This window comes from Melopsittacus undulatus, chromosome 6 (genome assembly GCF_012275295.1).
Source record: "Melopsittacus undulatus isolate bMelUnd1 chromosome 6, bMelUnd1.mat.Z, whole genome shotgun sequence".
Taxonomy (NCBI): Eukaryota; Metazoa; Chordata; class Aves; order Psittaciformes; family Psittaculidae; genus Melopsittacus; species Melopsittacus undulatus.
This window is the reverse complement of record NC_047532.1, coordinates 19,490,542-19,517,465: the sequence shown is the minus strand read 5'-3', so window position 1 is coordinate 19,517,465 and position 26,924 is coordinate 19,490,542. Positions and strand designations below refer to the sequence as shown.

At 61.4% G+C, this 26,924-nt stretch overlaps 2 protein-coding genes and 1 long non-coding RNA gene across 4 annotated transcripts in view; 2 read left to right on the top strand and 1 right to left on the bottom strand.

Moving 5' to 3' along the window:
- BTBD19 (BTB domain containing 19) overlaps window positions 1–2,723 on the top strand; it is a 7,711-nt gene extending 4,988 nt beyond the window's left edge. Inside the window, exons 5-8 of the mRNA XM_005151257.3 lie at window positions 456–524; window positions 1,321–1,452; window positions 1,572–1,697; window positions 1,825–2,723. Of these exons, the coding sequence (XP_005151314.2) occupies window positions 456–524; window positions 1,321–1,452; window positions 1,572–1,697; window positions 1,825–1,959 (462 nt within the window). The 3' untranslated portion in view covers window positions 1,960–2,723. The remainder of the gene's footprint in view (window positions 1–455; window positions 525–1,320; window positions 1,453–1,571; window positions 1,698–1,824) is intronic.
- Window positions 2,640–24,432, bottom strand: PTCH2 (patched 2). 2 transcript variants are annotated; one of them, XM_034064343.1, is made up of 24 exons: window positions 24,286–24,432; window positions 23,863–24,055; window positions 13,980–14,169; window positions 13,787–13,856; window positions 13,469–13,560; window positions 11,385–11,580; window positions 11,168–11,289; window positions 10,630–10,810; window positions 10,271–10,402; window positions 10,034–10,189; window positions 9,817–9,909; window positions 9,606–9,731; window positions 9,407–9,525; window positions 8,454–8,859; window positions 8,055–8,367; window positions 7,663–7,805; window positions 7,393–7,573; window positions 6,545–6,828; window positions 5,900–6,037; window positions 5,626–5,768; window positions 5,250–5,349; window positions 4,600–4,845; window positions 4,043–4,456; window positions 2,640–3,941 (listed from the first exon to the last, which is right to left on the bottom strand). In XM_034064343.1, exons 1-23 carry the CDS (start codon window positions 24,349–24,351, stop codon window positions 4,043–4,045), a joined length of 4,104 nt encoding a protein of 1,367 aa, XP_033920234.1. In that variant the 5' UTR covers window positions 24,352–24,432; the 3' UTR covers window positions 2,640–3,941. The 2 variants fall into 2 exon arrangements, with proteins under 2 accessions (XP_033920234.1, XP_033920235.1); XM_034064344.1 differs by having other exon boundaries at window positions 10,630–10,777.
- LOC117436316 (uncharacterized) lies at window positions 22,645–26,924 on the top strand. Its single transcript, XR_004549749.1, has 2 exons — window positions 22,645–22,797; window positions 25,664–26,924. It is a non-coding gene; the product is annotated as an uncharacterized lncRNA (long non-coding RNA).

Genomic DNA, 26,924 nt, shown 5'->3' with positions numbered 1-26,924 from the left:
GTGCCCCGAATTACTACTGCAGGAGGATGATGCAATCTGTGGGGCAGGCTGGGGCTGATACCAGGGCATGGGCCATATATGGGACATATGACCCTGTGCCCAAGCAAGGAGAACTGGGGACGTGTGGCCCCATGTCCTTGCAGTGTGACCTCGTGATAGCAATGCTGGGCTCCTTACCCACCAGGGCTGGGTGATGTCCCGGAGCAGCAGTGGAAAGTCAGGTGCATCCTGCTGACAGTGGGGCTGTCAGGTGATGGGGCCACCAAGCTTTGCTGTGGGGCAGGCCAGGAAAGCAGGGATCTTGGTGCCCTTTCCCTCCACATCCGCACTGTGGCATCCCCACACATGGATGTCAGCAAACCCTGGTCCCTAAGAGGGCTCATGTCTCATCAGGGCTTTGTTGGGGGTTCCCTCCTGCCCCAGACCCCATTGCAAGTGTCTGTGTTGTCCCACAGGCTGCAGTGACCTACGGGCAGACAGACCTCCAGCAGCACTGCCTGGCCTTCATCGAGGGCTGCACTGCGGTACGGCTGCACCATGTGGGAGCATGACATGGGGTACCCCAGGGCATGGGGAGCACTGGGGGGCATGGGGAACACTGGGGAACACAGCATGGAACAAGTTCGGAGGAGGCCACGAGCATGATCAGGGGACTGGAGCACCTCCTGTATGAAGACAGACTGAGAAAGTTGGGGCTGTTCAGCCTGGAGAAGAGAAGGCTGCGTGGAGACCTCATAGCAGCCTTCCAGTATCTGAAGGGGGCCTACAGGGATGCTGGGGAGGGACTATTCATTAGGGACTGGACAGGACAAGGGGTAATGGGTTCAAACTTACACAAGGGAGGTTTAGATTGGATATAAGGAAGAAATTCTTTACTGTGAGGGTGGTGAGGCACTGGAATGGGTTGCCCAGGGAGGTTGTGAATGTTCCATCCCTGGCAGTGTTCCAGGCCAGGTTGGATGAAGCCTTGGGTGACATGGTTTAGTATGAGGTGTGGCAGAGGGGTTGGAACTGGATGATCTTAAGGTCCTTTCCAACCCAAACCATTCTGTGATTCTATAAGGCACGAGTGCAGGGACCCTAAGAATGGATTATCTGGAAGTTGGACAGGAGAGGAAAGGGAGCAAACGGTGTTTAGGGAGATGCTGGGTGCCAGGAAAAGGGTGGATGGGGTGTACTGGGATGCCAGGACATGGGTGTCTGGTTGGGGAAATGCTGGGCTGCCAGGCAAGGATGCACCAGGATGGGCCTGATGACTCGGGGAGAGGGATGTGTGTGGGGTCCCTGCACCAGCGCCCCAGCGCTGCGCTGTGCTGGCAGGCAGTGCTGCGGACACAGGGCTTCCACGAGCTCTCTGATGCGGTGCTGACGTGGGTGCTGCGCAGTGACTGCCTGGCCGTGGACGAGCTGGACCTGGTGCAGGCTGTGCGGGAGTGGGCACACGTCAGCTCGGTGAGTGCAGCGCATGGGCACTGTGCGGTGGTCATGGATGGTGGCCCCCATCAGGCAGAGCCACCCAGAGGTGCCCAGGATGTCACCAACCCCATCCCTTATATCCCACTGTCTCTCAGGCTGTCCTGGAGCGCCCGGTGTCAGAGGTGGCTGCCCTGCCTGTGCAGGAGCTGCGCCTGCCCCTGCTGGCACCCAGTGAGCTGGCAACGCTGGAGAGCCAAAACCAGAGGGATCTGCTCATCCCGGTGAGTCTCTGCCTCCTCCCACGGTGTCCTGGCTCACCTCAGCAGCTGGAGGATGCTGCAGGGCTGGGTTTGCAGGGGGACCACGCTGTGGCCGTGCTGATGCCACCATCCCCGTTCATCCCCATAGGCAGAGAGCATCGCGGCAGCCTGGCGGTCCCATGCCCTGAAGAAGGGCAGTGGGGTGCCTTCCCACCTCTGCCGGCCCCGGCGTGGCACACGGCCCCGCGACCACCACCGTCACCTGGACCCACACGCCAAGTAGGGGCTTGGGCAGCGGCAGCGCCCCCCGGTGCCCTGGGGTAGGGTGCGGGCCTGGGCACTGCCAGGGGTGCCACCGTGGCTATGAGCATCTGTAAACCTCTTTGCCCCATGCCACAGCTCCAGGGTCAGGGCAGGATTCCTGGTTCACCCGAAGAAGTGGTGCAGGGAATGGGGGGCTGGAGCTGGGCTGTGCGGTGGGTGTGAGGACCCCCATACATCCCTGTGACGCAGTTGGGGGGGGCTGCAGGAAGGGGTCCCTTGCGGGATGGGGATACAGGGTGAGCCCCACTTTCCCCAGCCCCACTGCTGCCCCCAACCGGGCTCTGCGCTGGACCCTTCGCCGGGGCCGTGCTGCCCCCCTGCGGCAGCGGGGCTGTGCTGCAGCGGGCAGCGAGCACCGCGGCAGGGCCACATCCCCTCCATGCACCGGTGTGGAAGGAACTGAGCAAGATGGGGAACCTGGGGCTTAAGAGTGAGGGCAGATCCCGGCATCTCTGCACCCACCCAGCACCAACACCAGTGACCCCCTCTCCAAGCCCTGCCAGCATCCCCAGCTCCTTATAGCTCTGGACACACACACCACACTGCCAGCCCCCCATGTGCCACACACAGCTGGATCTGTCTCAAGCATCCTCCCTTCCCCCACCCATGCCCCCAGGATAAAGGGCCTGACACAGCAGGTAATTTATATATAATATATATATTTACTCTTTAAAAATAAACCTTCGGTCCCCACTACCGCCTGTACAAACTACAAAAATAAACCTTTGCTCTCTTTGATATAAATAACTTAGATGGCGTGTTGGGGAAGGGGGGGCTGCCCGCTGTGCCCACGCCTGGCACGGGGACAGGGTCCCGAGGGCCACCCCAGTGTCTGGGGCTGAGGGGGGACCAGGGCCATGGGCACGGCAAACACCGCTGGAGTTAAAGTGCTGGGTAACGGCATGGACAGTGCCCGGGATAGGGATGGGGATGGGGACAGGGGCTGGCCTCAGGGACAGCCCCATGGCATGGGGACATGGTGAGAAATGAGCTTTCCAGTGGGATGTGCCAGGTGGCAGTGTGGGCACCCATGGGAGCATGCACTGCCCTGTGTGTGACACAAGGGGCTGTGACTGTGGGACAGCTCAGGGGCTTGGCACGGCAAGGATCACCCTCAAGGACACCCCCCAAAACCCCTGCCTGTGCAGTGGGAGCAACCACATCAGGCACATCCCCGATCTCCATCCCTCCTGCGATCGTTGGTGGGGAAACTGAGGCACGGAGCAGTGAGAATTGGAGAGGGAGGGGAGCTGCCTGTGGCCACCCAGCACCCCACGGAGCTGGGGAGCATGAACCAGGTGTGTTCCCCAGCTCCGGGCTCCCACTGCACTGGCAAAGGGTGTCCCCCCTTTCTGCCTGCGCTGGGCAGCCGGGCGAGGCCATAGGCTGAGAAATAAAACTTTAAAAATAAGCTTAAAAATATATATCTCTCTATAGATAGTTTCCCTTTGCAATAAATAAAGGTGGGGGGGTGCCCACCCCAGGCCTTGCCCACAGCACCCCAGGGCAGCAAAGCGCCCTGTTGGGGCACCCCAGCTTGTGGCCCGGGTGAGGGGTCCCAGGAGGAGGTGACAGGGAGCAGGCAGTGACCCCACAGGGGGGGAGCTGGCAGGACATGGAGCCTGCCCTGCCAGCAGCTCCAGAAACAGAGTGGGGGGGTTAGTGCTTCCATTTCTGGGGGGGGGGGGGGGGCAACAAGCCCGGGGCAGGGTAACCCCAAACCCTGGGTGAGGGGATGCGGCACCATCGGCACAACCCCGAGCTGGGGACATGCGGGCACAGCATGGCCTGCACACAGCTTGCATAGAAGTGCCAGCCTGCCCTGCTGGCCCCCCTCACTGGGGGGCACAGTCCTCCGAGACCCGGGGCATGGCCACTCCGGTGATTAGCAGCACGATGCGGGCGACCCCGCTCTGCACCCTCTTGTGCCTGGGGAGCAACCTGTGGGGAGAGAGAATGATGGGGGTCAGATGGGTCCCTCCAATCCCATCCTGCATCCCCATGCACGAGCCTAGGGTAGGGTGCCCATGTCCCCAGCTCACCTAGCGCCGGGCGCCCGCCCCATGGCATCCCATGCTCTGCATCTCGAAGGTGTCGGGCACGGTGGTGCTGCTGGTGCTGGGCACGCTGGGCTCTTCCAGGCAGTCCCGCTCACTGCTGGTGAAGCCCTCAGGGATGAAGCTGGGGTATGAGCCGGGCAGTGTGGGGTGCAGGGCCACTGTCACTGAAGCGGTGGCTGTGACGGTGGCGTAGGTGCCGGCAGGGCCCTGCAGATGGGTGCTGTAGGCAGGCAGGGCTCCGGGGGGCACTGGCTGGGCACCCGGCGGGCAGGGCTGTGGGTGCTCTCCGGGTGGAACAGGGCACGGGTCCCCAAAGGACAATGGGGGTGCTGGCTGCGGGCCGGGAGCCTCCTTCTTTCCCTGGATTTCTGGGCTGTCCTTATACGGCTTCAGCACCTGGATGGGGGGACATGGAGCATGAGGACCCCCAGCCATGCTGAGCATCCCTCTGGCAACCCCACCAGCACTACAGGGGATCCGCAAGCCTCCATCTCCATCCCCAGGGAGATGGTAATGCCGCTGTGGGCAGAGGTACTTACAGTGATGCGGGGGAAGCTGGGGTCCTTGCCGGCCTCCAGCAGGATGTGTGCTGGGGTTGGGGGTACAATGAAGGGCCCCCGCGGGCTCCCCGGCCCCATGGCCTCTGTGTAGTGCTCCGTGTCTGAGGGGTCAGGGAATGTGGCAGGCCAGGCTGGGGCACGGCGGACATAGAGACCCGCAGGGCCCAGGCACGGGGGCACCGGCTCTGACGGGGGCAGGCGGGGGCTGTTATCCACCAGAGATGCCTGGGGGGAGAGAGGATGGAGTCAGAGGTACAAGGAATGTACAGGGATGGAGGGCTGTGGGGTGGCAGGGATATGGTGTAAGGGTTGTGTGGAGTGATAGAGATACAGGGTGAAGCAAGGATGGGTTCAAATGGGTCAGGGAGGGATAGGGGGAGTTGAGTGTGGGGTGAGGCAGGAATGGGGTTAAGCAGATACGGGCCAAGTTGAATGTGGGGCAAGGAAAAGATGGGATAAAGCAAGGATGGTACAGGGTGAGGGATGGGCTCAGGTGGCTACAAGGAGAGGGTGAGACAAGCCAAGGATGGGTATAGGGTGAAGAGGGGACAGGGTAAGGGGTGGTAGGGGATGAAGAGGTGGGTACAGGGTTGGGGAGGGACAAGAAGAGGTGGGATGGGGTATCATACCTCAGGGGGTGGCCCGATGACAGAGAGCACCACTGGCAGCAGCACCAGCCCATTGAGCAGCCCCAGCAGCGTCAGGATGGTGAGCACCGCAAAGAAGTACCTGTGGGGGGGGCACAGGCAGAGGGAATAAGTGGGCACAGCCACCATGAACCCCCCGCCACCACAAACACAGCTCCCTATACCACACCCCGTAACCTCCCCATGTCTCCCCAGCCTCCATGTAAGATGGGGTAGGTACCCCCAGCAAGACACATCCGCACCAGCTGCCCCACATCCCCACCACCAACCAGGGGGCTGCCACACTCACCAGCCTCCGCTGCCAAAGCTTTTGGCAGGCAGCAAGTAAGGGGCTGGTTTAATCCCCGCTGGCACTCACCTCATGATGAAGTCAAACTCGGAGCCAGCCAACATGAGGACACCCAGGAGTGTGGAGACAGCTCCATCCATCACAGGGGCGAAGGTGTGCTCCAGCGCTGCAGCCGAGCGCACGTTCCTGCTCCCCACAGCCGTCAGGAAGCCCTGCATGGGATGGGGATGTCACACAGGGCTCATTCCCATGTGCCACACATGATGTGGCCACCCACCAGCGCATGGCCAAGGGGTGAGGGTGTCAGAGAGTGAGAACTGGGCAGGGGTCTGCTTGTGCTCACCAGTGCCACATGGACGGTGAACTCCACACCGATGCCCACCGAGGCGATGAGGATGACCACAGGGATGGCACTCAGCTTGATGCCCATAAGGCCCATGATGCCAAACAGCTCCACTGCCATCATGGCCAGGATGGAGACCTGGGAGGGGGTGGTGGGGTCAGTGAGGGCTGGCTCTGACTGGCTGTCCCTTCTGCTCCCAGCATACCCAATCCTACCCCTCCCAATAGGACACCCTCATCCCATTGCCCCTTTCCCTTTATTCAGGGTGTCCCTCAGCCATCTCTGCATGGATTTCCCTAAACTCCTGCCTACTACACACATTCCTTTCATAAGGGGTGCCCCTGGTCCCTTCATATAAGCCCCCCACTCACTGCCATGTCCATATGGGTGTTCCCCTCACCCTCTTCAGCACTGATGTCCCCAGACCCCTGTAACCCCCACATGTTCTCTTCATCAGTGACATCCCTGACCCCTCCACATGGGTGTCCCTTTCACCCAGGGTGTCCCTGTACACCCCATCCCCATGAAGCAGGGCCCCAGTGCCACCCAGCAGGATAGCAGCAGGCCTGGATGTCCCTGTCCCTGCCATCAGGAGGGCAGCATGGCCAGTCACCCCCGTCCCCATGCATCAGGGTGCGTACTCACGATGATGCCAGCAGTCCAGGGGTTGAGCAGCAGCAGGGCACAGACGAGGAAGGTGCAGGCCAGCAGGATGCTGATGGCCAGCAGGAACCAGTGGCGCAGGCCGATGTACTGCTCCCAGAAGAGAAAGGGGTACCCGCTGGGGTAGCTCAGCACCCCGTGGCGCTGGGCAGCCTCTCGGCAGATGGCACGGACACTCTCAATCGCCTCCACGAAGTCGGCTGTGCGACGCAGCCCGCTCAGGTAGAAGGGGAACTGTGCGAACTCCAGTGGCTGGGCTGCAGGGACTGGGGAGGATAGCACAGGCAGTGTGAGGGTATGGGCAGCACGGGAGTGCAGGCAGCACGGGAGTGCAGGCAGCACAGGAGTGCAGGCAGCACGGGGCACCCAACCACCCCAGCCTGAATGCAGCCTGATGCCTGGCTGGGTACCACAGGGCTGGGGAGCATGTGCAGAGTGGACTGGGAGCAAGGACAAGGGTGTTTCTCTGCCAGCAGGATGCATCTGAGTTAGTGGGTCATGGGGAGCAAGGGGTTTCTCTACAGGGCAATGTTTGTGGGACAGAGTGGTGGGGCTTCTTTGCAGTGAGATGCTCATAGACTGAAGTAGGGATCTGTTGCTGCATGCTAAGGGTACAGGGAATGCAGTGGGATGGAGGGGGATAACCATGGGGCACAGGAAAGCAGCAGAGTTTCTCTGCAGCAGGATGCTGATGGGATGAGGGATGTGGGGGTTTCTCTTCAGCAGGGGAACCCTTGCAGGGCAAGAAAGGTGCAGGGAGTAGGGTCCTCTCTGCAGGGGGATGCCAGGAGGCAGGAAAGGGCCATGGGGAGCCCACCGAGCTCACTCACTTCGCAGGTTCTCGCCCGTGGTGTCGTACTTGTCGTGGATCCACTCAGGGGGTGGTGGGTAGAAGTTGGCTTGGGAGGCAGCAAAGCCCAGGGGGTCGTTGCTGGCCCACACCGTCAGGCAGATGTAGAAGGTATCAGGGGGGATGATGCCGTTCTCATCCACCAGCCGCCGCGTGGTCAGCTACAGGGAGAGAGCAGGAGTAGGAATGAGCTGAGCAGTGGGCACAGCATCGTCCCCAGCCCAATCACCCCAGCCCAGTCCCTACGCACCTGATTGAAGTTGAAGGGCTCTTTCTTGTTGCCAGTCTGGATTAGGAGCTTGTACGCCAGGGCCCCATCCTCAGAGCCATTGCGGTAGCTGTCGTGGGTGATGCGCCCAGCTTGCCAGTCCCTGTCAAAGGTGGCCTGGAGCCCTGGGGATGCAGTGTGGTGGGTTAGCATCCCTTGGGGCACACCACCCTGTACAGCATCCCGTGTACCCCAGGGAGTGTGGTGCCAGTGGGATGGGCATGCAGAAACCCCAAGGCATTGCTTGTCACCCTGGGAGCACCATGGGACCAGCCTGCCCAGGGAAGACATTCCCAGATCAGTAGGGAGCATACAGGCTGGGGAGAGGGTCCTTGGGCAGGGGGGTGGTCATGGAGAGCAGGGATGTCCCTCACCTCTCAGCCAGTCCTGGAAGTAATGGAGCCACATCTTGGGTAGGTCGCTGTTGTCCTCCCGCACCACGTACTTGACGGTGCTGAAGGCCTGGTGCAGGCTGAGCAGGGCAGCTTGGGCACCAGGGTAATGAAAGCCGCCCTTGGTGACGATGAACATGTTGTAGAAGGAGAAGTACTTGAACTGGGCCGAGATGAAGGCATGCGCCTTGGTGTCCCGCGGCACGATGTCTGTCAGGTAGAGCCCATCGTGCACCATGGTGGTGCCATAGAGGCTCAGCCCCAGCAGTGCCAGGAATAGCACCGCCACCACCGCCTGTGGGGACAGCAAGGGGGAGTCAAGCAGGGTCCTGTGCCACCAACCCACCCCGGGTGGCACCTTTGGGGCCAGCCCCACTTTACCTTGGTCCGGGTTCGCAGTAGGAGCGGGGCATACTTCTCCCGGGCGAAGTCAGCGAGGCTCCAGCGGCAGAAGGGCAGCGGGACACATTCCCTTCCACTCTTAGCCTCATCCATATGGGCCAGCAGGTCCCGTGTGGAGCTGGATGGGGCGAAGACCTGCGAGCCCATGGGGTCGGTGGGGGGCAGGAGGACGGCGGGTGAGGTGCACACTTGCGAGGTGGGTGGCAGCACGGTGACGACGTGGTGGCCAGAAGGGTCGCAGCGGGTAAAGGCTTGCACAGTGGTGGTGATCTGGGTGCTGGTGGCCACACCAGGGTGACCGTAAGGGGATGGGTGGCAGGCGTGGTTGTCATTGGCGTCAGCGAGCTCCTGGGGTTGGATCTGGATGACCCGTGAGGAGCAAGGGCTGTGGGGAGACAGGAAAGGAGAGAGGGAAGAACAGGATGAGTAAATTGGGGGTGATTGGAGTAAATTTGACAGGCTGGGAAAGTTGGGGCTGTTCGGCCTGGAGAAGAGAAGGCTGCGTGGAGACCTCATAGCAGCCTTCCAGTATCTGAAGGGGGGCTATAGGGATGCTGTAGAGTGGCTCTTCATTAGGGACTGTAGTGATAGGACAAGGGATAATGGGTTCAAACTTAAACAGGGGAAGATTAGATTGGATATAAGGAGGAAGTTCTTCACTGTGAGGGTGGTGAGGCACTGGAATGGGCTGTCCAGAAGTGGTGAATGCTCCATCCCTGGCAGTGTTCAAGGCCAGGCTGGACAGAGCCCTGGGCAACAAGGTCTAGTGTGAGGTGTCCCTGCTCATTGCAGGGGGGTTGGAACTGGATGATATAAGGTCCTTTCCAACCCAAACCATTTTGTGATTCTATGACTGTAGAAGGACATGTTGAAGCAGAGGAACAGGGGTGAACGCAGGGTCTGCCCCATTGTGGCCAGCCCAGCACTGGTACCTGTAGAAGCAGCAGAGGATGTCAAGCCGACGTTTCTCCCTGCGGTACAGGTCCAGGCTCAGGATGGCAGGGAACACAAACAGCACCATGGCGAAGTTGAACACCACAACCACTGCAGCCTGTGGTGCAAGGGGACATGTCAGAGCGGGGCCTGGCCAGCCCTTCCTGCCCGCACCCTCCAGAGGGTCCCTGGCCCTACCTGCAGGGAGAAGGCACGCAGGGCAGGGATGGGCACCAGGGCTGCCATGAAGAAGGCGATCATGTTGCTGACTGAAGTGAGAGCCACGCTGGTCCCTGTGCGCTTCAGGCACTCACCCGTTCGCTCCTGTGCAGACAGAGGGAGGGAGTGATGGGGACTGCAGAGAAATGGGATGGAGCCAGGGAGCCCCCAGGCAGGGCTCGGTGCTCACCTTGAAGGGGATGTGCTGGCTGGTCTCCGTGAAGGCATGAGCCAAGAGGAACATGTCATCCACACCAATGCCAAGGGCCAGGAAGGGCAGGACCTGCCAGAGTAGCTGGTGTCACTCATAGGGGACATGGCCACCACCCGGAAGGGGACCCGGCCACCCTGCAGCCCCCAGGGTCCCACCAGCCCCATGGTACCTTGGCTCTTCCCCCAGCACATACCTGGGTGGTGGCTGCATTGAAGGAGATGCCCAGCAATGAGCAGAGCCCCAGGCCAGAGGCCACGGAGAGAGCCACAAGCAGGACCCCAGCCAGACCCACAGCCCCTTGGGACTTGGAGCAGTCCCACCGCAGCATGGTGACACAGGCATAGGCCAGCTGGAAGAGCACAGTGGGTTAGTGGGGATGGGGAACAAGGGAGGGATGGTGTGGGACAGAGAAGGGGACATGCATACGCACCATGAGGAGGTAGCCCCCAGCCACCCGGATGACACTGACGTCAGAGAAGGACTTCATGATGTCGTTGAGTGTGGTGGTGGAGAAAGCATGGATGCTCTGCGTGGCGTTGGGTGGGATGGAGTCCTGTGCCAGCTGCCAGAGGTGCACCCCGTTAGAGGAGTCAGGACCCCCCAGCTCCCCATTACATCCCCCAGAGCCCACAGGGTATCAGCATCACCATGGAGTGTCCCTAGAGACTCACTGGACCACAAGAGGGTTGTGCCAGGACCCATGGCCACACGACAGCCCGGACACAGGGGTATGTCACACACAGGCTCACCCCTGCCCAGCCCCATGTGGGGGCCATTCCTGGTGCCTACCTCCACGAATTTCCTCTGCCAGGCCTCCAGGATGGCGCCTGCCTTCTCTTCGCTCCAGCTGATGTCATGGATCTCGTAGTCATCCTTGAAGTGCTCAAAGAGCTGCCGGGGGCTCATGAGGAGGAACATGGTCTGCAGGGCCTCGGCGCTGGGGGACAGGCACGCATCTCGCTGGGACCGGCTGCAGCACCCCGGGATGCAGGAATGGGTCCATCCCCCACCCCATGGCTCCCAGACCCACTGCAGACACCCAGGGGAGGACCCAGGCATCCTGCCCCCCATCATCCCCACCTTGCTCCAAAGCCCTGCCCCACTCGCCAGCCCCATACACACATCAGCATCACATGTTCTTCCAGACAACCCCACAGCCCCTCTTGTAGCCAGGGAAGGTTCCAGTGGGCACCACATGAGGATGAGGGTGAGGTTGAGGATGAAGATGAGAATGAGGGAAGCCTGCCCTAAACCATCCCAGGGGTGAATGCTGCAGCTGGGACCCTACACCATGCCTTGGGGACACCCACACCACAGTGGCTCTCACCGTAGCAGCTTGCCCTGGGAGTCTTTGGTCGTGCCACCTAAAATCAGTTCCTGCTGCCAGCGCATGAACTTCCTGGAGAAGCCGTGGCAGCCTCCTGAGAGCTCGGCCGGGATGTCAGGGCTCTGCGGATGCAGGGGAGGTGTCAGGAATGCAGGGAGGCAGGTGGGAGAGCAGCAAACCCCTGCATCCCTCCAGGTCCCCACGGGCTGTAACCCACCTGCTGGCTCTGCTTGTTGGGGGCACTTGGGGGGCACTGGGGATCGCGGGGGTCCAGGCAGGGGCGCTCCATGTAAGCCTGCCCCACCTCTGCCTTGTCCAGCAGCTCTTTGAAGCCTTCCAGGGATGTGAACTGCCCCAGCTCCTCCATCAGCTGCAGAGGGTCCAGGTTGCTCCACTGGATGTCTGGGCGGCCCCTGGGGAGAGAGCAGGACTGGAATGATGCGGGATGCTCAAACCCACATGTGGTACCACCACCACTGCCACCCCATCCCATGGGTCCTGGGGGTGCCTCTGCAAGGATGCAGAGGGGCAGCATCAATCCCCAGCGCATCCCTTACCCCCTCCTGGGGCCGCCTGCGGCATCCCCCGTGCCCTGCGCGGCGAAGCGGCCGTGCCCAGAGTCAAGTAGCATGCCTGATCCTGTTAGGCTGGGACAAAGCGGGGGGAGCCGGCCCCGCTGCCTGGCCCCGCTTTGTGCGAGCAGTCAGGCCGATTACTGCCCGGGGCTAACATCTTGATAGAGGGGAGCAGGCAGGGAAGGGCTCCTTGCGTCCCCTCAGCACTTCCCACTGCATCTCCCCACGCTGGATGGTTTGGGGCTCAGCAGAGGTTCTGGGCGCTCAGGACAGGACACAGGGGTCCAGCGGGACCCCACGGGAACATGGATACCCGGGAAAAACGGCTTTTCCATTGCCTGTGGATGTTCTGCTCCCTCCATCCCAGCCCAGGGCACCGGGGGCCAGTTCCCAGCCTCACTCAGCTTCTTTTTTAAGACAGAAAGGACACACAAAAAAGCCAGTAACCCAGCCCAGCACTCCAAAGAGGGGAAGAAAAAGCCCCGAGCAAGTGTGGGCTCTGGGGAGAAACGCAGCCTAATAATTCATGAAGGCTGGCTGGGCCGGAGCCGGCCGCTCGAGATTCCCACATACCAACCGGAGCTGCTGCTGCTTCCAAAGAGAGCCCCTTTTATCTGCTTTCGTTTGCTTCACTGAGCCAGGGCAAATCCTTTTGTCTTTCCATAGATTGCTGCTCTTTGTTCTCCCAGCTCCCGCCCCGCTCACCCCTCGGCGTTAAAAAGGGGGACGGGTCCCCATGGGCCGGCCGGTGCTCAGCCGGGGTGCCCGCCCGGGGAACCCACTCACCCTGTAAGGCTGTAAGGGGAGATGGGTCCCACCGCTGCTGCGGGTGCCTCCCTGCCTGCCACTGGTGCCATCCTGCCTGCCATGTACCCCTGCCCCAGGATGCTGCGCACCCCGGCGGGTGATACCTGCAGCATCCCGATCAGCACAGCACCCCAGTGCCGCTCGCTCCCAGCTGCTCCCCAGGATAGGACAGGGAGAACCGGAGGTCTTGGGGGAGCAAAGCTGGTCCCCCAGTCCTGGCTGGGGATGCTGCGGCCCCTTCCCCCTCCTCCCGTCCGGCAGCAGCCTGAATAAGGCCACTATTTCATCTGTTTGGCAAGGGGCAGCTTTCAGAGCAGCATTAGCATGAGAAAGCGCGGGGCTGCGTTTGCTGACAATGCACAAGCCGCCCCGGCTCTCCCGGACAAACACACGCGTAAACAGAAGGAATGTGGGGGGGGGAGCTCCCCCCTGCCCAGCCCAGGGTCCCCAGCCCCACCACCGCGGTGAGGGGAGCTGGCCGGGAGTCACCCGCCACCCACCCTGGGCATGCTGTGTCCCCTGTCCCCTTAGGCACAGCACAGGAGAGTGGGTGCCTTCTCACCACTGTGGCACCCAAAATGTGCTCTGGAGGGGAGCAGCACCCAGGGACATGCTTGTGATACAGCCTCTGTCCCCGCATCCCCATCCCTGGCCGCTGCGACGGCATGGCATGGATAGGCAGCTCCTGCCTATGGGCTGCAGCTCCAGCCTTGCCAGGCTGATGAGGACAAGGACCTGTCCCTATGGTGCTGATCCAGCAGGACAAGCCATGGTGGTAGGACCATCCTGGGGATGAGCAGGACAAGCAGCAGCACTGAGGGACCTTGGAGGAGCAGGGCCAAGCTGCATGGAGAGGTCGAGCACAGTCCCCTGGAAGCCACCCCAGCCCCTGGACTCAGCCCCAGTCCCCAGCACTCACGGGAGGTAGGCTGATCCTCCCTGCAGCTTGGAGCCTTCCCAGAAACAGTCCAGCGGTGTCAGGATCACGCAGGGAAACAGCTTCTCTATCATCTGGAGGAGGAGGAGATGCAAGGGGTCAGCAGGGATAGATCAGGACCCTTCTGGTCCACCCTCCCAGCTCTGCTGCACTGCCTTAACCTGCATCCTCCCACATGGCAGTGGCAGTGCCTTTGCGGCACATGGGGCTGGTAAATCCCATCCCCACCACAGCCTGTTTCTAGAGGGACTGACCCGTGTGGGGGGCTCCATGGGGGACCATGCCATGCCCAGCACTCACCCTCTCGATCATGCCATTCTCAATGATGGGGACACCCGACTTGTAGCAGATCTTGTTCAAATCCCACGATCTGGAAAGGCAGAAGGTGGAACTGAGGATGGGCATCACCCCACACAGGACACAGCAAGGGGCAGGGGGGCAGGCAGGACACAGTGAGGGTCCCTGTCCCCACCATGTCCGGAGCCGGACTCACTTTCCGTACAGCGAGACTTGGACTTTGCTGGCGGCAAGGGCCGCCTCGAGGTGGAGCTGCAGGGCCTCCTGCGTCAGGATGTTCTCCCCATCCCTCTTTGGGGTCTGGATCAACATCTGGGACGTGTAGACGGACTCCTCGCCAAGCTTCTCCTTGGTGTAGCGTAGCTCCTGGCTCACCCGGCTGCCCGCTGCGGAGGGGACCACGACGTGCTCATTCAGTGCCAGGGGGAGCAGAGCTCCCATCCCACCAACCTGTCCTGCCCATTAGGATGCCCATGGAAGGCGACAGGCGGGATTGAGGCCCCACAGCATCAGATGATGCCACATTAACCTAGGGGGACTTCTTGCCATGGGGTCACCCAATTGCTGCATCCTCTGGGTGCTTGCACCCAGGGGACCCAAGCAGGGAGCACCCCAGCCTGCAGTGGACCATGCACCCCGCTTCCCACCAAAACAGGTACTTCCAGCCCCAGAGCAGCTCATTGGTTTGGCTTTTCCTGGAAAAGCCCGACAAATGGATGGATGGTGAAGCATATGGTGTGCATCCTGCCCGCTCCCACCCATGTGCTGTGGTGGGTGTTGCAGATGCCCAGTGCAACCAGCCCCAATGCAGCAAACAGAACTGGAAACACTCCATCCCATCCATGCCCAGCTCTTCTCTGGCACCCCAAGGTGAGCAGTGTTTTGGCCAGGGAATGGGTGCAGGGAGAGGCAGGCACCCCCAGCCCTGCAGGTGCAGGCTGCCCCAGGAGGGGTTTGGGGACAGGGGAGGGATGCGGTGCTGGGGAGCTCAGCAGGTCCCTTCTGGGATCTGTCCCTGATGGAGCAGGATCGCTCCGAGCATGGCAGAGGTCTCCGGGAGAAGCCACAGACTTCATCTGCAGCCGCCTCAGCATGGAAGAGAAATCTCCTCCCGAGCAGTATGGCTGGGGCTGAGATCAGACCCTGCGTGGCCTTTTGCATGCGGAGCAGCATCCCAGGGACAGCCATCCCCATAAAACAAGAGGCTCCCATCCCCCCGGCACAGCAAAGGGGGCAGGACACAGCCCAGAGGAGGGTGGGAGACCAATCCCAAGACTCCCCCCATCAAACGCAATACCCATCGTCCTGCTCCCCGCCCCCTGCCTGGAGCAAGGGGATGTTTTCATGTAGCCCCCACCCCATTGCCACCCACCAGGGATACCCCACGGTGCCTGGTGCTGGACAGCATCCCAAGGCAGTGCTGCAGGCGGGAGGGAGGCTGGCTCCTGCCCTGCCCTGGGTGCTGGGGGGGGGTCAGGATTCATCCACACTGGGACGCTCCCTCAGCAAGAGGCGGGAGCCCCGGCGGGCCTGGCCCCCCGCCAGCGCTGAGGAGGCCAGAGCGAGACCACAAATAAAGAGCAGAATCTTCCCTTTTAATGACTTATTATATGGGTTGGTGTTTTTTGGTGGGGTTTTTTTTTCCCCTGCTTTTTGGGAACGGGGAGGGGGAAGCGTCTTTATTGTTCCTGGCTGGGCTGGGGAGCAGCTGGTGTCCATCAGATGCCAGTTGGGATAGAGGTTGTGCCAGGGCCAGGGAGGGGGGGACACGGACACGGCCTTTGTGTGTGTGTCAGAGGGGACAGCAGCGCCCGGGGCGAGGGGATGAGGACACAGGGAGGGTGGGTGTCACAGGGAGGTGGCAGGGAATGGGACACCCATCCCCTTCCCAGCAGGCTGGGAGGTCGGGCAGGAGGTGTACCGAGCTGCTCTGATCTCAGCCGTGCCACCCATGCTGAACCCGGGTGGGTGGTGGGACGTGAGGACCGGGGTGGGGGGGTGTGCTCAGCATCACCACCATTCCCAAGGGACGCATGCTGCTGTGCCCAGCGGGCATCTCCACCCAGCACGGGAGGAGCCACACATCTGTAAGCGCGGAGTAAGGGGGAGCTCCCCGAAAAATTAAAGGGGGGGGGGGGGGAATAAAGAGAAGAGAGAAAATAAAAAGCCGTCCCTTGTAATTAGTGTTAATTTGGAACAGGGCACTGCGAGCCGTCAGCAAGCTTCAAAGGCTGTGAGGAAGCCTCAAATTCCAACACCCTAATTAACCAAAGAGCAACATGAAAAGACAAGGCAGCGCACACAGGGCTGCCAAGGACACTTCAAACGGGCGCGCACCCGCCGGCCGGCCGGCCCCGGAGCGGGGTGAGACGCCCCATGCCGCACGCAGCCCCCCGGCCCGGGGAGGGGGCCGCCCCGATACCAACAATGGGCACCGTAATGAGGAACTGTATGTAAATTCTTCTTCTTCTTTTTTGTAATCCCAATTAACAAAGGGAGCGTTTGGCTTTTTCATGCAAAGGGCCCTCTGGTTCCAATCAGACGCCCCAGCCCTGCTTATTGCAGCCCGCTCCGCTCCCCAGTGGGGTTTGGAGTCATCCCACTGGATCCCTACACTGGGCAAAGTGACATCAACATCCCCTCAAAAGCCCACAGTGGGTCTGGGGCCAGCCTGAGCATCCTCCCTGGGGTGGGCACTGCTTTGGGTACCACTGGCTGGGGGGTTCACAGAGTCTACACATGCAACAGTGTCAGCTGCAGGGCAGATGGGGCCCCAATGTCACCCGCACCCCAAACACCAGGGGTGGAGAATGGGCTCCCACTGTGTCCAAGTGGGGAGAGTGGGCGGCAGGGAAGGGATGGGGGCTGGTGTGGGGCTGGTGTGGGGCTGCCTCCTGCCCCTGGGCCACACCAGGGGAGCCATCCCCGTAATTACAGCATCCACCACAAAATTACAGAGCAGAGCAGGAGCCTCCCTGCCCCTTCCTGGCCACCCTGCCTGAGCCACCTCCTGCCACTGCTCCCTCAGCCCTCCTGGCACAGGACCCACAGCCATGGCCTCTGCACTGCAGCCGAGTCACCCTCTCACAGGGGGACCAGCTTGTGCCCTCAGTTGCACCAGTGGGTGCCAAGACTGACCAGTGCCATCCTCCCCTACATCCTTCAGCTATGGGCAGCCCAGCCAAGACAGAGCTCCAGCCCCTGCATTGCCCCCTTACCAGGAAAGGGTCTGACCCAAACTGACCCCACTTTCCTCAGAGGCTGACAGCACCCCACATATCAGCTCAGAAGGTTCCAAGTCAGAAGAACCAGGTCATGGTGCCCCCGGCACATATGCAAGCCCCCAAGAACAGGGCTGATGCAGCCACCCACCTGGAATGGCAGCAAGGGGGCACCCCACCATGCTCACCAAGGGTAGGAGGTGAGCAAACCCCACAGGAGCCCTGTCTCCAAGCACCCATGGGTCTGGAGCAGCGTGCCTGGGCAGCACCAGGAGGGCAGTGGGTCAGGGCAGGCTGCCAGCCCCACACCAAGCCTGGCAAGGGCAAAGGGGCTGGAGGTGAAGGAGGGCCATGGGAGGTGCTGTGGGCCTCAGAAAGGCACTGATGTTCCCCAAAGACACACATGCTGCTGCAAGGACCACATGGACCACTCTGTGTCCTCCAGGGGTGGGTGGAGGCACACACCAGCAGTGACACCACTCTGCACATGGGACCTCAGCATTGCCACTGTTTGGTGACCTGGACCCAAGGACAGAGTAGCAGGGAGGGAACACGCCTGGGTACATGTCCTTGCTTGGCCTCCAAAAGGTCCTGTTCTCCTGCCTGGTGCAAGGGGCTACAGCATGTGGTAAATCCCACATTCAGCTGGTACATGGGGGATGCTTCAGCTTTATCCCTGGCCAGGCTGACCCCATCTCTAGATGTGCCCCCCTCAGTTAGGGAAGAGCTGGGGGGTCCCCTGGGGAGCATCTCCCTTTCCACAGCACAACATCCCAATGCCAGGGCTACAAATCCCTGCTAAAGCCCATAGCTGAGAGAGGCACAAGGACATGCCAAGACGCCATGGGAAAAGCCATCCCCATGGAGACCCCTCTCTGCAACACTTTCCCCATTGCAACAAAGAGCACCCACAGGGGAAAACACCAGCCTGTTGAGCCGTGCTGCAGCACAGAGCGTGCGCATCCACTGGCAGATTCACCCACCCCTACGCGATTAAAGCCCCCAAGGGCATCAGAGAGATGCCAGCAGCATCCCACATCCCCTGTGCCATCCCACATCCCAGCGGGAAGGGTTCCCGAGGCACCGCCCCGAGCATCCCTCAGCCGTCCGCTTCCCCGTGCTGAGCTGCGCGCAAGCCAGAGGCCACCTTCAAAGTGTTTTGGGGCGGATTAGCTGGATTAGGGAGGCAGTGAAAGGACCCATGCTGCTCCGGAGGAAGTCTCGCCCAGGGCACACTGAAAGAGCCATTTTTACCTGTCCCGGCCGCTACCGCCGGCCTCGCCAAAAGCCCCGCGGCCCCGTCCTGTCAAAACACGTCCTCCCGGCCCCATTCACCCCACGGAGCGGGGCTGGCCCTGGGGAAGGGGGGTAGGTGGGTGGCAGATGGGTGTCCCCAGCAGCCGTGAGGGATGAACGAGGTCTCTCACCGCTGCCCCGGCGACTCCGGCCAAACCCGGCCCCACCGAAGGGGCTCCCGGCTAAGTCAAGAGGGGCGGCAGAAGAGGGGGGATGCCTTCAAAAAGCCAGCGGCAAAGGGGCTGAAAGGGCCCGTTTGGGGCCAGCTTCGCAGCCGCCGGCCCCGGCCAAACCCCTTTTGTTTAAGGGCGAAGCTAAATTAATGTCTTTATTACCCCAAATCGCGGGGCGGCGGTTCCCAGCGCGGGGAGGGGGGGAGCCGGGAGGGGACAGAGAGACCCCCGAAAAAGAGGGGGGGTAAAAATAAGGGGGGGGGGGGGGAAGAGAGAGAGGGGATTCAGTTGGGAACTATTCACCGCTAAGACTCCTGTCAGCATTGACATAAATTTCCACTGGTGTTGGCATTTAGGCATTTGCCATTTCCATATGTATAGGGCTGCCTGTACTAATTATGCTAATCACCCCCTCTGTTGGCTGCTGTGAAAAATGGCCACATTAGGCACTCCACTGCTTGCTAATGTCACTTAATGTGTGGTTGAAACATACATTCATCCCCCTCTGAATGGTGAAATTTTTCCACATTGCTGGCTTCATTCAGGCAAGAAATGAATTTTTTGAACTCAGACCACTTTTCCAGGCCCGAGGGAGAGGCAGATAATAAACCCCTCTTCTCGGGCCCTGCCGCTGCCCCCTCCCAGCCACCAAATCACATTTAAAACGCGAAAAAAGAGTCCCCTCCCCAAGTCGGGGAATACGGGCGAGTTTCTAGAGAAAACAGAACCACAAAAAGCACGCAAGCAGAGGGAAGAAAACCCAACACCCCACTTTCTAGGAAATAAAAAGACCCCGTGTATATACGTTGAAAAGCAAAGCAAAATGGATGGGGGCAGATAAGCCACAGCCATCTGTAAAGAGGCTCCCAGTCTCTTCGGGTTAATTAGCAAGATTTTCCAGCCCGAAAAAGCTGACCGAGCTGTCAAGGAAGGGAAAAGGAAAAGCCAGAGGTTTCGCGCTCGCTGCCCCAAGATAAATAAATAAAGGCGAACTGCCTGTGCCCCATCTTTGGGCAGGCTGGGGACTGAGCCCTCCCCGTGGAAAGAAAGGTCCTTTTTGAGCCAGCTGGGCTGTGAGGGAAAAGGCACTTTGGAGCAGAGGGCAGAGCCAGGCAGGGGGGTTTGGGGATAACAGGGACCTCACTACTGTATGGTAGCAATGCCCCCGCTGCCCCTCGCTCCCCTGAGCCCACCAAGATGGGGGCACAGAGACCCCAAGGATGCCCAGATGCTGTGAACAGAGAGGGCTGTGGAACTCCAAAGGAAAAACCCTACCAGGCTGGGCAGGAGGGTCCCCAGGGCTGCCCCTTCCATCCCTATGGGGCGATACCGGTGTCACTGTGCCCCAAGAGGAGTGGGGACCTCCTACCCACAGGGCTCTCATTTGGGGACCAAGTGGGGACATGGCATCCTGGGAGCTACCTCTTAGGCTTGAGGCCGGCTCAGGCCAGATCCCAGCAGGAATCTTGCTGCCCCAGCCACAAGCTGCCATCAGAGCCCCCATGCTAAAGGCACCAGCCCCACAGCCTGGCTTTGCCATCTCTTTTCTCAGCCCCTGTACCAACATCTCACCCCACAAAACCCACCCGCTGGCAGCCAGGACCACCCACCTCTCCCTGTGCCCACCCAGGAATGGCCACAGCACCCTGCTCCCCCCACAACTGCTGCCCACAAGGCACATTGGGGACAATGGCTGGGAAGGGGAGCCACAGAGGCTCTCCCCAGGGCAGAGGCAGGGTGGGGAAGGTACTGAATCCCCATCTTTCTGTTGTGGCTTTCCCATCCTCAATGGCCCTCTCTCTGCAAAGACAAAGCCAGCCAGGGTCTCCTCTGCTGTTTGCCCTTGCTATAGGGGGAGCCCCAGGCTGCACCCCAACCCTGCCCTGGGTGCTGGGGAGAGGACACCCTGTGTCAAGTCCTGTTGCCAAGGTCAAGGAAGGCCAAAACTATTGCCACAGGGGTTGAAGGTGTCTCGGCTTCATGGTCAAAGTTGGGAACAAGGCAGCAAGTTCCCCTCACCCCCATATCCCCCATCCCATTTCATCCCACCAGAACATTCAGGGTGTCCCTGACCCCTCCAGCAAAGCAGCAAGGTCTTCTCCGAGGAGACTCATCAGCTCTTTGAGAGCGCGACGGCTGCGCGGGGCGCTGGGCTGTTCCGGTTAGGAATTAACCCGGCCTTCCTTTGAACCAGCCCTGGGCACTATAAATCAGGCAGACCCATTCACCACCCAGGGCTCTGCCTGCCCGGAGCTCACCACCCTGGCCCCTTGGCCCTGCAGACACCCTGGGAGAGCCGGGAACAGCTGCCAGGTGTCCAGAGGTAACTCAACACTCACCACTAGCCAGGGTTTCAAAGCCTCCAAGTGCCTAATTGCTTCGGAGGAGCCTAATTGAACATTTCCACAGGCAAGCCCAATTTATAGGGTGACACGGCCTCCTTCCATCTCCCCAACAGGGATGCGGGTCAGGCATCACCCCAGGACACTGCAAGCATCCCTCCGGGGCCGAGGACAGCCCCTGGATTGGGACGGGGGAGCCTGCACTTTCCCACGGTGGTTGGGGTCACAGCCCAGGCTCAGGGGGGACCTGCCATCAGCATGCTCCCAGTGCTGACCCCAGCAATGGGGCCAAAGCAGGGATGCTCATCCTATTCCTGTACTAGGGTGGAGAGCAACATGGTGCCCTCATGGGAAGCAGCTCCTTTCCCACCAGCTCCCCATCCTGGAGGGCTGAGCTCAGCCTGAAGCAGGGACAACCTTGCACAGGGTCATGCTCTGCTCCTGCAGGGTTTGGACCTCACCCGGGTGAGGTGGTTTGGGTTGGAGCATCACCAACCCACATCCCTCAGCCTGGCTAGGCAAAGGCAAGTGGTCAGGTACAGGCCAGCTTCAGGGGGTCATCAGAGGCTTCCTGGAATCCTCAACCACCCTGCCTCTGAGCTGAGACCTACTGGCCTAGGATGATAGGACCAAGACTCTGCACACAGGCCCTGCCCCTTGGACACCCGGCAGCACTGCCTTAGGCTGGGATGGACCATGCTCCTGCAAACATCTCCTCACACGTATCCAGAGAAGGCAGGAACGGGCACCCTGAGATCCAAAGCTTTAGGGCCAGGCTGACTGGGCACTCCCTTGACCTAACACGGCAGTACCAGGAACACCGCAGAGGGACACTTACACAAGCCACCTTGCTGCACACCCAGGGACAGCAGAAAGTGGTGGCTTCAAGTGCTCCGGATCCAACCACACAGCCTGGGAAACTGTGCTCTGCTCCTGAGGGGCAGCTCAGGCCCCCCTGTCCCCTGATAACACCCATTTCCACACCGGCAGGACGGGGTGCAGAGACCAGGGAAAGCTCAGTACACCCAAAGACAGCAGGGAATGCTTTCATCTACCACAGAATGCAGAAGCACAGACCAACAGAGAGGCAAGAACCCACGGATGGTTATGGGGAAGGGAGGCAGCCCCACAGCTGATACACAAAACTGAAAGAGCCATGGCAAACCTTCCTTCCACATCCTGACCCATGCACGCTCATCAGGGACCCTGCAGGACTAAAGCCACATCATCGTTGGCGGTCACAGGTAGTGCCAAAGCCTGACAACAGCCTCCCTGAGCAAGCTGGGGCCATGCCACCCAGGAGCAAGGCACAGAGGGGTCAGCCCCAAGTGCATGCTCCTGGGGGAAGAGCTCTGCTGGTAAGGCCGAAGGTGTGCTCCAAGCAGCACCCCGGCATCACACACCATCCGCACCCCAGGCACTACAGATCCAGAGCAAGGGCTGCATGCAGACCTCAGTGCACCATCACCCAGGAAGGGGCAGGACACCCCAGGGCAGTAGTGTTTTGATGTAGGGTAAAATAAATCCACCGCTGACACCAAAGAAAGTGCCCCAGTCATGAGAACTCTGAGTTCCTCAGAGAAGCCCCAGCACCTACATCACAGCCATACTACAGCATGGGGGAAATACCCCCAACAGCAGGCACAGTCACTCCTGGCTGTACCCATGCTAGCAGGAAAGCACGGTGGGCCCAGAAAGTACGTGCAAGAAAAGCCGGGTTTCTGGGCATTCCCAGCCATCCCCAGGCTCGGCCCCTTCCCCATCCCGCTTCCCTCCCCATGCACCACAAGTCCTATTCCCCCTCCAAACAGGAACAACCACAGCTGCTTCCCTGCCTCCTGCACAGAACACTGACTCCTTGCAACCCCAACAGCACAATAAAAACCCGATGGAGCCGGAGCCACGACCCGGAGCAAGGGAACCCCGGTGGGAACGCATCCCTCCTCCAGCAGCCACCGCTCAGGCGCCGGCCGGACCGGGAGGTATCACTGGGTTTCTCTGCTACGTGTTGCCGAGGAAAGGGGTGATGGAGACAAGACCTGGGGAGGAGGGGGGGACACATGCATAGGAGCACCCTTGGGAAGTGGGGAGCAGGTGGGAGAGCCGGGCATTCCTGGGCAGGGGTGCGTGTGTGGAGCAGCGAGGCAGCGCTGCGCTCTCTGTTTTTTTAAATTAAGGGAAAAAAAAAAGGGGGTGGGAGAGCAAAGTTGCTTCTATTGTTGAACCAAATCCAAGAGTAGCTGAGGACCACACAGGGAGCGGGGCGTGGGGGAGGAGGCAGCGCTCCCGCACAAAGATGGCTGACACCCCTCCGCTGAGCAACATCTGCCCCTGCACAGCACCCCGCGGGGACCCCAGCCTGCGAGACCCCCCCCGCAGGGCCTGCCAGGGATGCAGGGGGGAGGCCATGCGGGGTGCTGCCCCCTCCCCACCCGCCCTCTTTCCTCACGGGACCCCCAAAGCGGGAAGGAAAAACAGAGCGAGCAAATCGCAGCACCGGGGAGCGGAGCTGCAGGGAGAAGGAGAGAAAATCCACGCTGGAGTTATTAATAACAAAGGAGGGGGGATCAGCCGCTTCCACTCGGAAACGGGGATTTGCTCCTGCCTGACCCTACCCGCTCCCCCCGGCCCCGCTGGGCAGGGGTGCTCAGCCGGGACCGGCAGCCCCGCGGCGCAGGCTCTGCCCCGGTGCGGGGCTCCGGACGCTGTTCCCGCGGGGAACGGGGTATCCACGCGTGGGGACGCCAAACGCCGTGTCCGCAGGAGTGGGGACCCCGCCGGGACACACGCGTGAGGGTCCCTTCCCCACGCACCGAGCGGCCGCGCAGACGAGACCCGTGCTCACGGGCACGCACGGCCGCGTCCTCCTCGGGCCCACTCGCGGGACGGCCGGCGGCATCATCACCACCCTCCTCCTCCTCCTCCTCTCCCGCGCTGTCACCTGCCTCCGGGCCGGCCCCGCACCTCCGCGCCTCGCAGAGGGACAAAGCCACGACCGGGAGCGGGACCGTTCCCACGGGCGGGCGAGCCCACGGGGCCGCGCTTACCTTCCACCCAGAGGTGCTCGATGTCGGTCTCGATGGAGGCCACCCGCAGCCCCACGGCCAGCGCCCCGAACACCAGCAGCCCCACGAAGAGCACCTTCCCGCAGTGCCGCTGGATCCGGCAGCCCAGGGCGAAGAGCAGCGCCTGAAAGCGGGCCCGCAGCCACAGCGGGGCCCTTTGGCCCACGGCCCTGCCCTGGAGAGAGGGCGAGGATCAGGCTGGGGGATAACAGCAACCCCTGCCCGCGGAGGGGACCCGCGCCCGGCCGGGATGCTCCGTGTGCTGCGGAGCGGGGCCGGGAGCCCTCCGGCACCCACGACGCCGGCGGTCCCCGAGCCGAGGGGCACACGGGGGTACCCGCAGCGGCTCCCCCCCCCCCCCAGCATGGGAGCCCCCCGCCGTACCGAGCGGTGCTCGCCCCTTACCTCGGTCAGCGGCTTGCGGCGGGCGGCGCGGAGCGGCGGCGCGGGGCGGGGGGGCTCTGCGGGCATGGCGGGGCCACTGGCGGGGCTGGGCAACCCCCGTTATGTGGGGCCGAGCGCGGCGGCCTCCATGCGCGCGGCGGGGCCAGAGGTGCCGGTGCCGGTGCGGAGCGCTCTGTGCCGCCCGCCGCCCGCCGCGCCTCTAAAGGGGAGGCGGGGGCGGGGGGCGCCGGGGCCGCGCCGCCGCCGCCGCTCCCATTGGCCGCCGCCGCCGCGGCAGCGCCCATCGCCGCTGCTAGGCAACGGCGCGCCCGCCGCCGGCGGCCACACACGGCGGCACCCCCCCCCCCCCCCCGCCCCGCGCCACCGCCACCGGCCCCCCCCCCTCCGCACCAGCCCCTCACGGCCCCGCCGCGGGGGGGAGCGCAGAGGCGGCACTGGGGGAAATGGGCCCCCCCCCCCCCGCACCCCCCCAGCAATGCCCATCTGCAGGGTGTCCCCCCCACAGGCACCCCCTGTAAGCACCCCAAGCGGAGGCAGCACCCCAAGGGTGAGAGCCCCATATGTGGTACACACCCCTGAGGGATGAATGTCCTTCCGCCACAGCTACACTGCAAGGAGATACCCCATGGGGTGGGCATGGTGCCCAAGGGTGGCCCAAGGGCAGGGTGCGCGCTCATAGTGCCTCCACAAGCATGGGTATCCCCCATAGCTACCCTCCATGGTTCAGGCATTCCCCCTCTATGCCCCAGGCATTCCCCCTCTATGCCCCCCAGTGCTGGGCAGATGCCCCATAGCCACCCCAGGGGCCAGGTATCCCCTTTAGGGCCATGCGTCTTCCCATAACAACTTCCCAAGCGATAGACAGCACCCCCAAAGACTTGGTACCCCTCTGTGTTCATCCCCTAAGGGCTGGGCAGCCCTCTATAGCCACCCCAAGGGATAGGCAGCCCCTTCCCAGAGGCTACACATCTCCCCTGTAGCCATCCCAATGGATGAACATCCTTCCTTCAAGGAGCAGGTATCCTCTCCCAAAGGAAGAGGTATCCCCACGTATTCCTTTTGCCAAAACCGAACTACACACCCTCCTTCCTCCAAGAGCAGGGTGTTCCTACACCCCCAGTGCCAGTTGCCCTCCTCAAGAGCCAGATATTCCCCTAGGGACATGATGGGAGGCAGGAAGACAGCACATCCTTTGGGTGGATGCTGCCCATCCGCTACCTGCTATGGGAGCCAAGACAACAACTCGGGGCTAGAGGCAGGGGGGCACAGCAATCCCATCCATGGTGCAGGCTACCTGCAAAAGGGCAAGGGGTAAATGCCACCAATGATTTGTGGGGTAATAAGGGTTATTTCCTTGCTCATTTTATGCCCTTCTCAGGTCTTTATGGGACAGACCTGATGCTGTTCCCACCAGGAACATTGCCCTGAGGAGCTGCTGAGGACACACAAGGGGGTCAGTAAACCATGGAGCAGCACCCACCCCACAGGCATGCCCATCCCCACTGCCCACCCCGGTCCTCTGGAGCACTGATGGTGATGTTCATCCTGGCACCTCTTTCCTGGCCCCAAATGGCAGAGAACCCAATAAAAGAGGTGAGTTCTTCAGGCAGCCCCTCTGCACCCCTGACCCATGGCTGCCAAGCTCTCCTGGGCCCCAGCGGCACATAAAGGGTTTCTCCCTCGTCCGGCGATAGGCCTGTAGCATCTGGCTTGTCCCCAAATACAGAAGGGAAATGGCTATTCAGCACTTCTGCTGCCTGATTGCTAGTAACAGCTCCACCGTTCCTCTTCCTCCGTGGACCCGCTCCACCACTGGGCAGCTGCTGCCTTTTGTGAGCTTCATCTTGGGAAACTAAGTTGTCATCTCCCGTCCAGCACCACCGGTTCCCCTGACTCACCTTCTGCATGTGCTTCCTATCTGTCACCATTTGCTTCCACCTACAATAGGAAATGGCATCAATATCCATGGAAAAGTTGTGGGATGGTCAATGGAGACATGCTTGATGTCTGCTGGGGCCCAGGGCTGAGCTGGATTTGCTCCATCTCAGGTCACCAGGGGTTCCCCTGGGATCTGGGCTCCCGGTGCTGCAGGACCAGCTTCCCTGACCCCATCCTGGCTCACCCATGCCAGCAGCAAGCTCCTGTGAGGACCACACACGACTGGCTGTGCCAGGACCATCCCTGGCACCCCTGCGTGCTCTGCGGGGGGGTGACCACCCCAGCGACAGGGACAGATCCTGCCACGCCAACAGGGATTGAAATCCCAATTGGAAAACGCCTGTGGGCAGGACAGGGCCCCCGCCCTGACGCCACGGAGATGGGCTCCCGGACAGGGGGTCTGCTCTGAGCTTTGGGTCTCCCTGCAGGGCACTTATTTCCCCTGGAGCATCCCAGGAAGGGACATGGAGCCCTGTGGGCCTTGGGGCAGTGGGATTGGGAGCAGGGTCTCAGCTTGTACGCAAGGATACTTTACTTGCTGCTTCTTGCTGACCGGCTGTTTTATATCAAGGCGGGAGGGGGGATTTGCTGTTCTAGATGGTATTTTAATGGGCAGGCAGGCAGCTGGAGCCTGGGAGAAGCCTGCTTTACATTGTTTGGGGTTGTAACAAATAAATTAAATTAAAGGCAAATGGCTCCGA

Excerpts from the sequence above, each read along its gene's own strand:
- PTCH2 (XM_034064343.1), bottom strand. The coding sequence starts at position 24,351 with ATGCCCGCAGAGCCCCCCCGCCCCGCGCCGCCGCTCCGCGCCGCCCGC. Across the intron at positions 9,910-10,033 it reads TCAATGCAGCCACCACCCAG|GTCCTGCCCTTCCTGGCCCT; the intron begins GTATGTGCTGGG and ends CTACTCTGGCAG. Across the intron at positions 5,350-5,625 it reads GAGTTTGACTTCATCATGAG|GTACTTCTTTGCGGTGCTCA; the intron begins GTGAGTGCCAGC and ends CCCCCCCCACAG.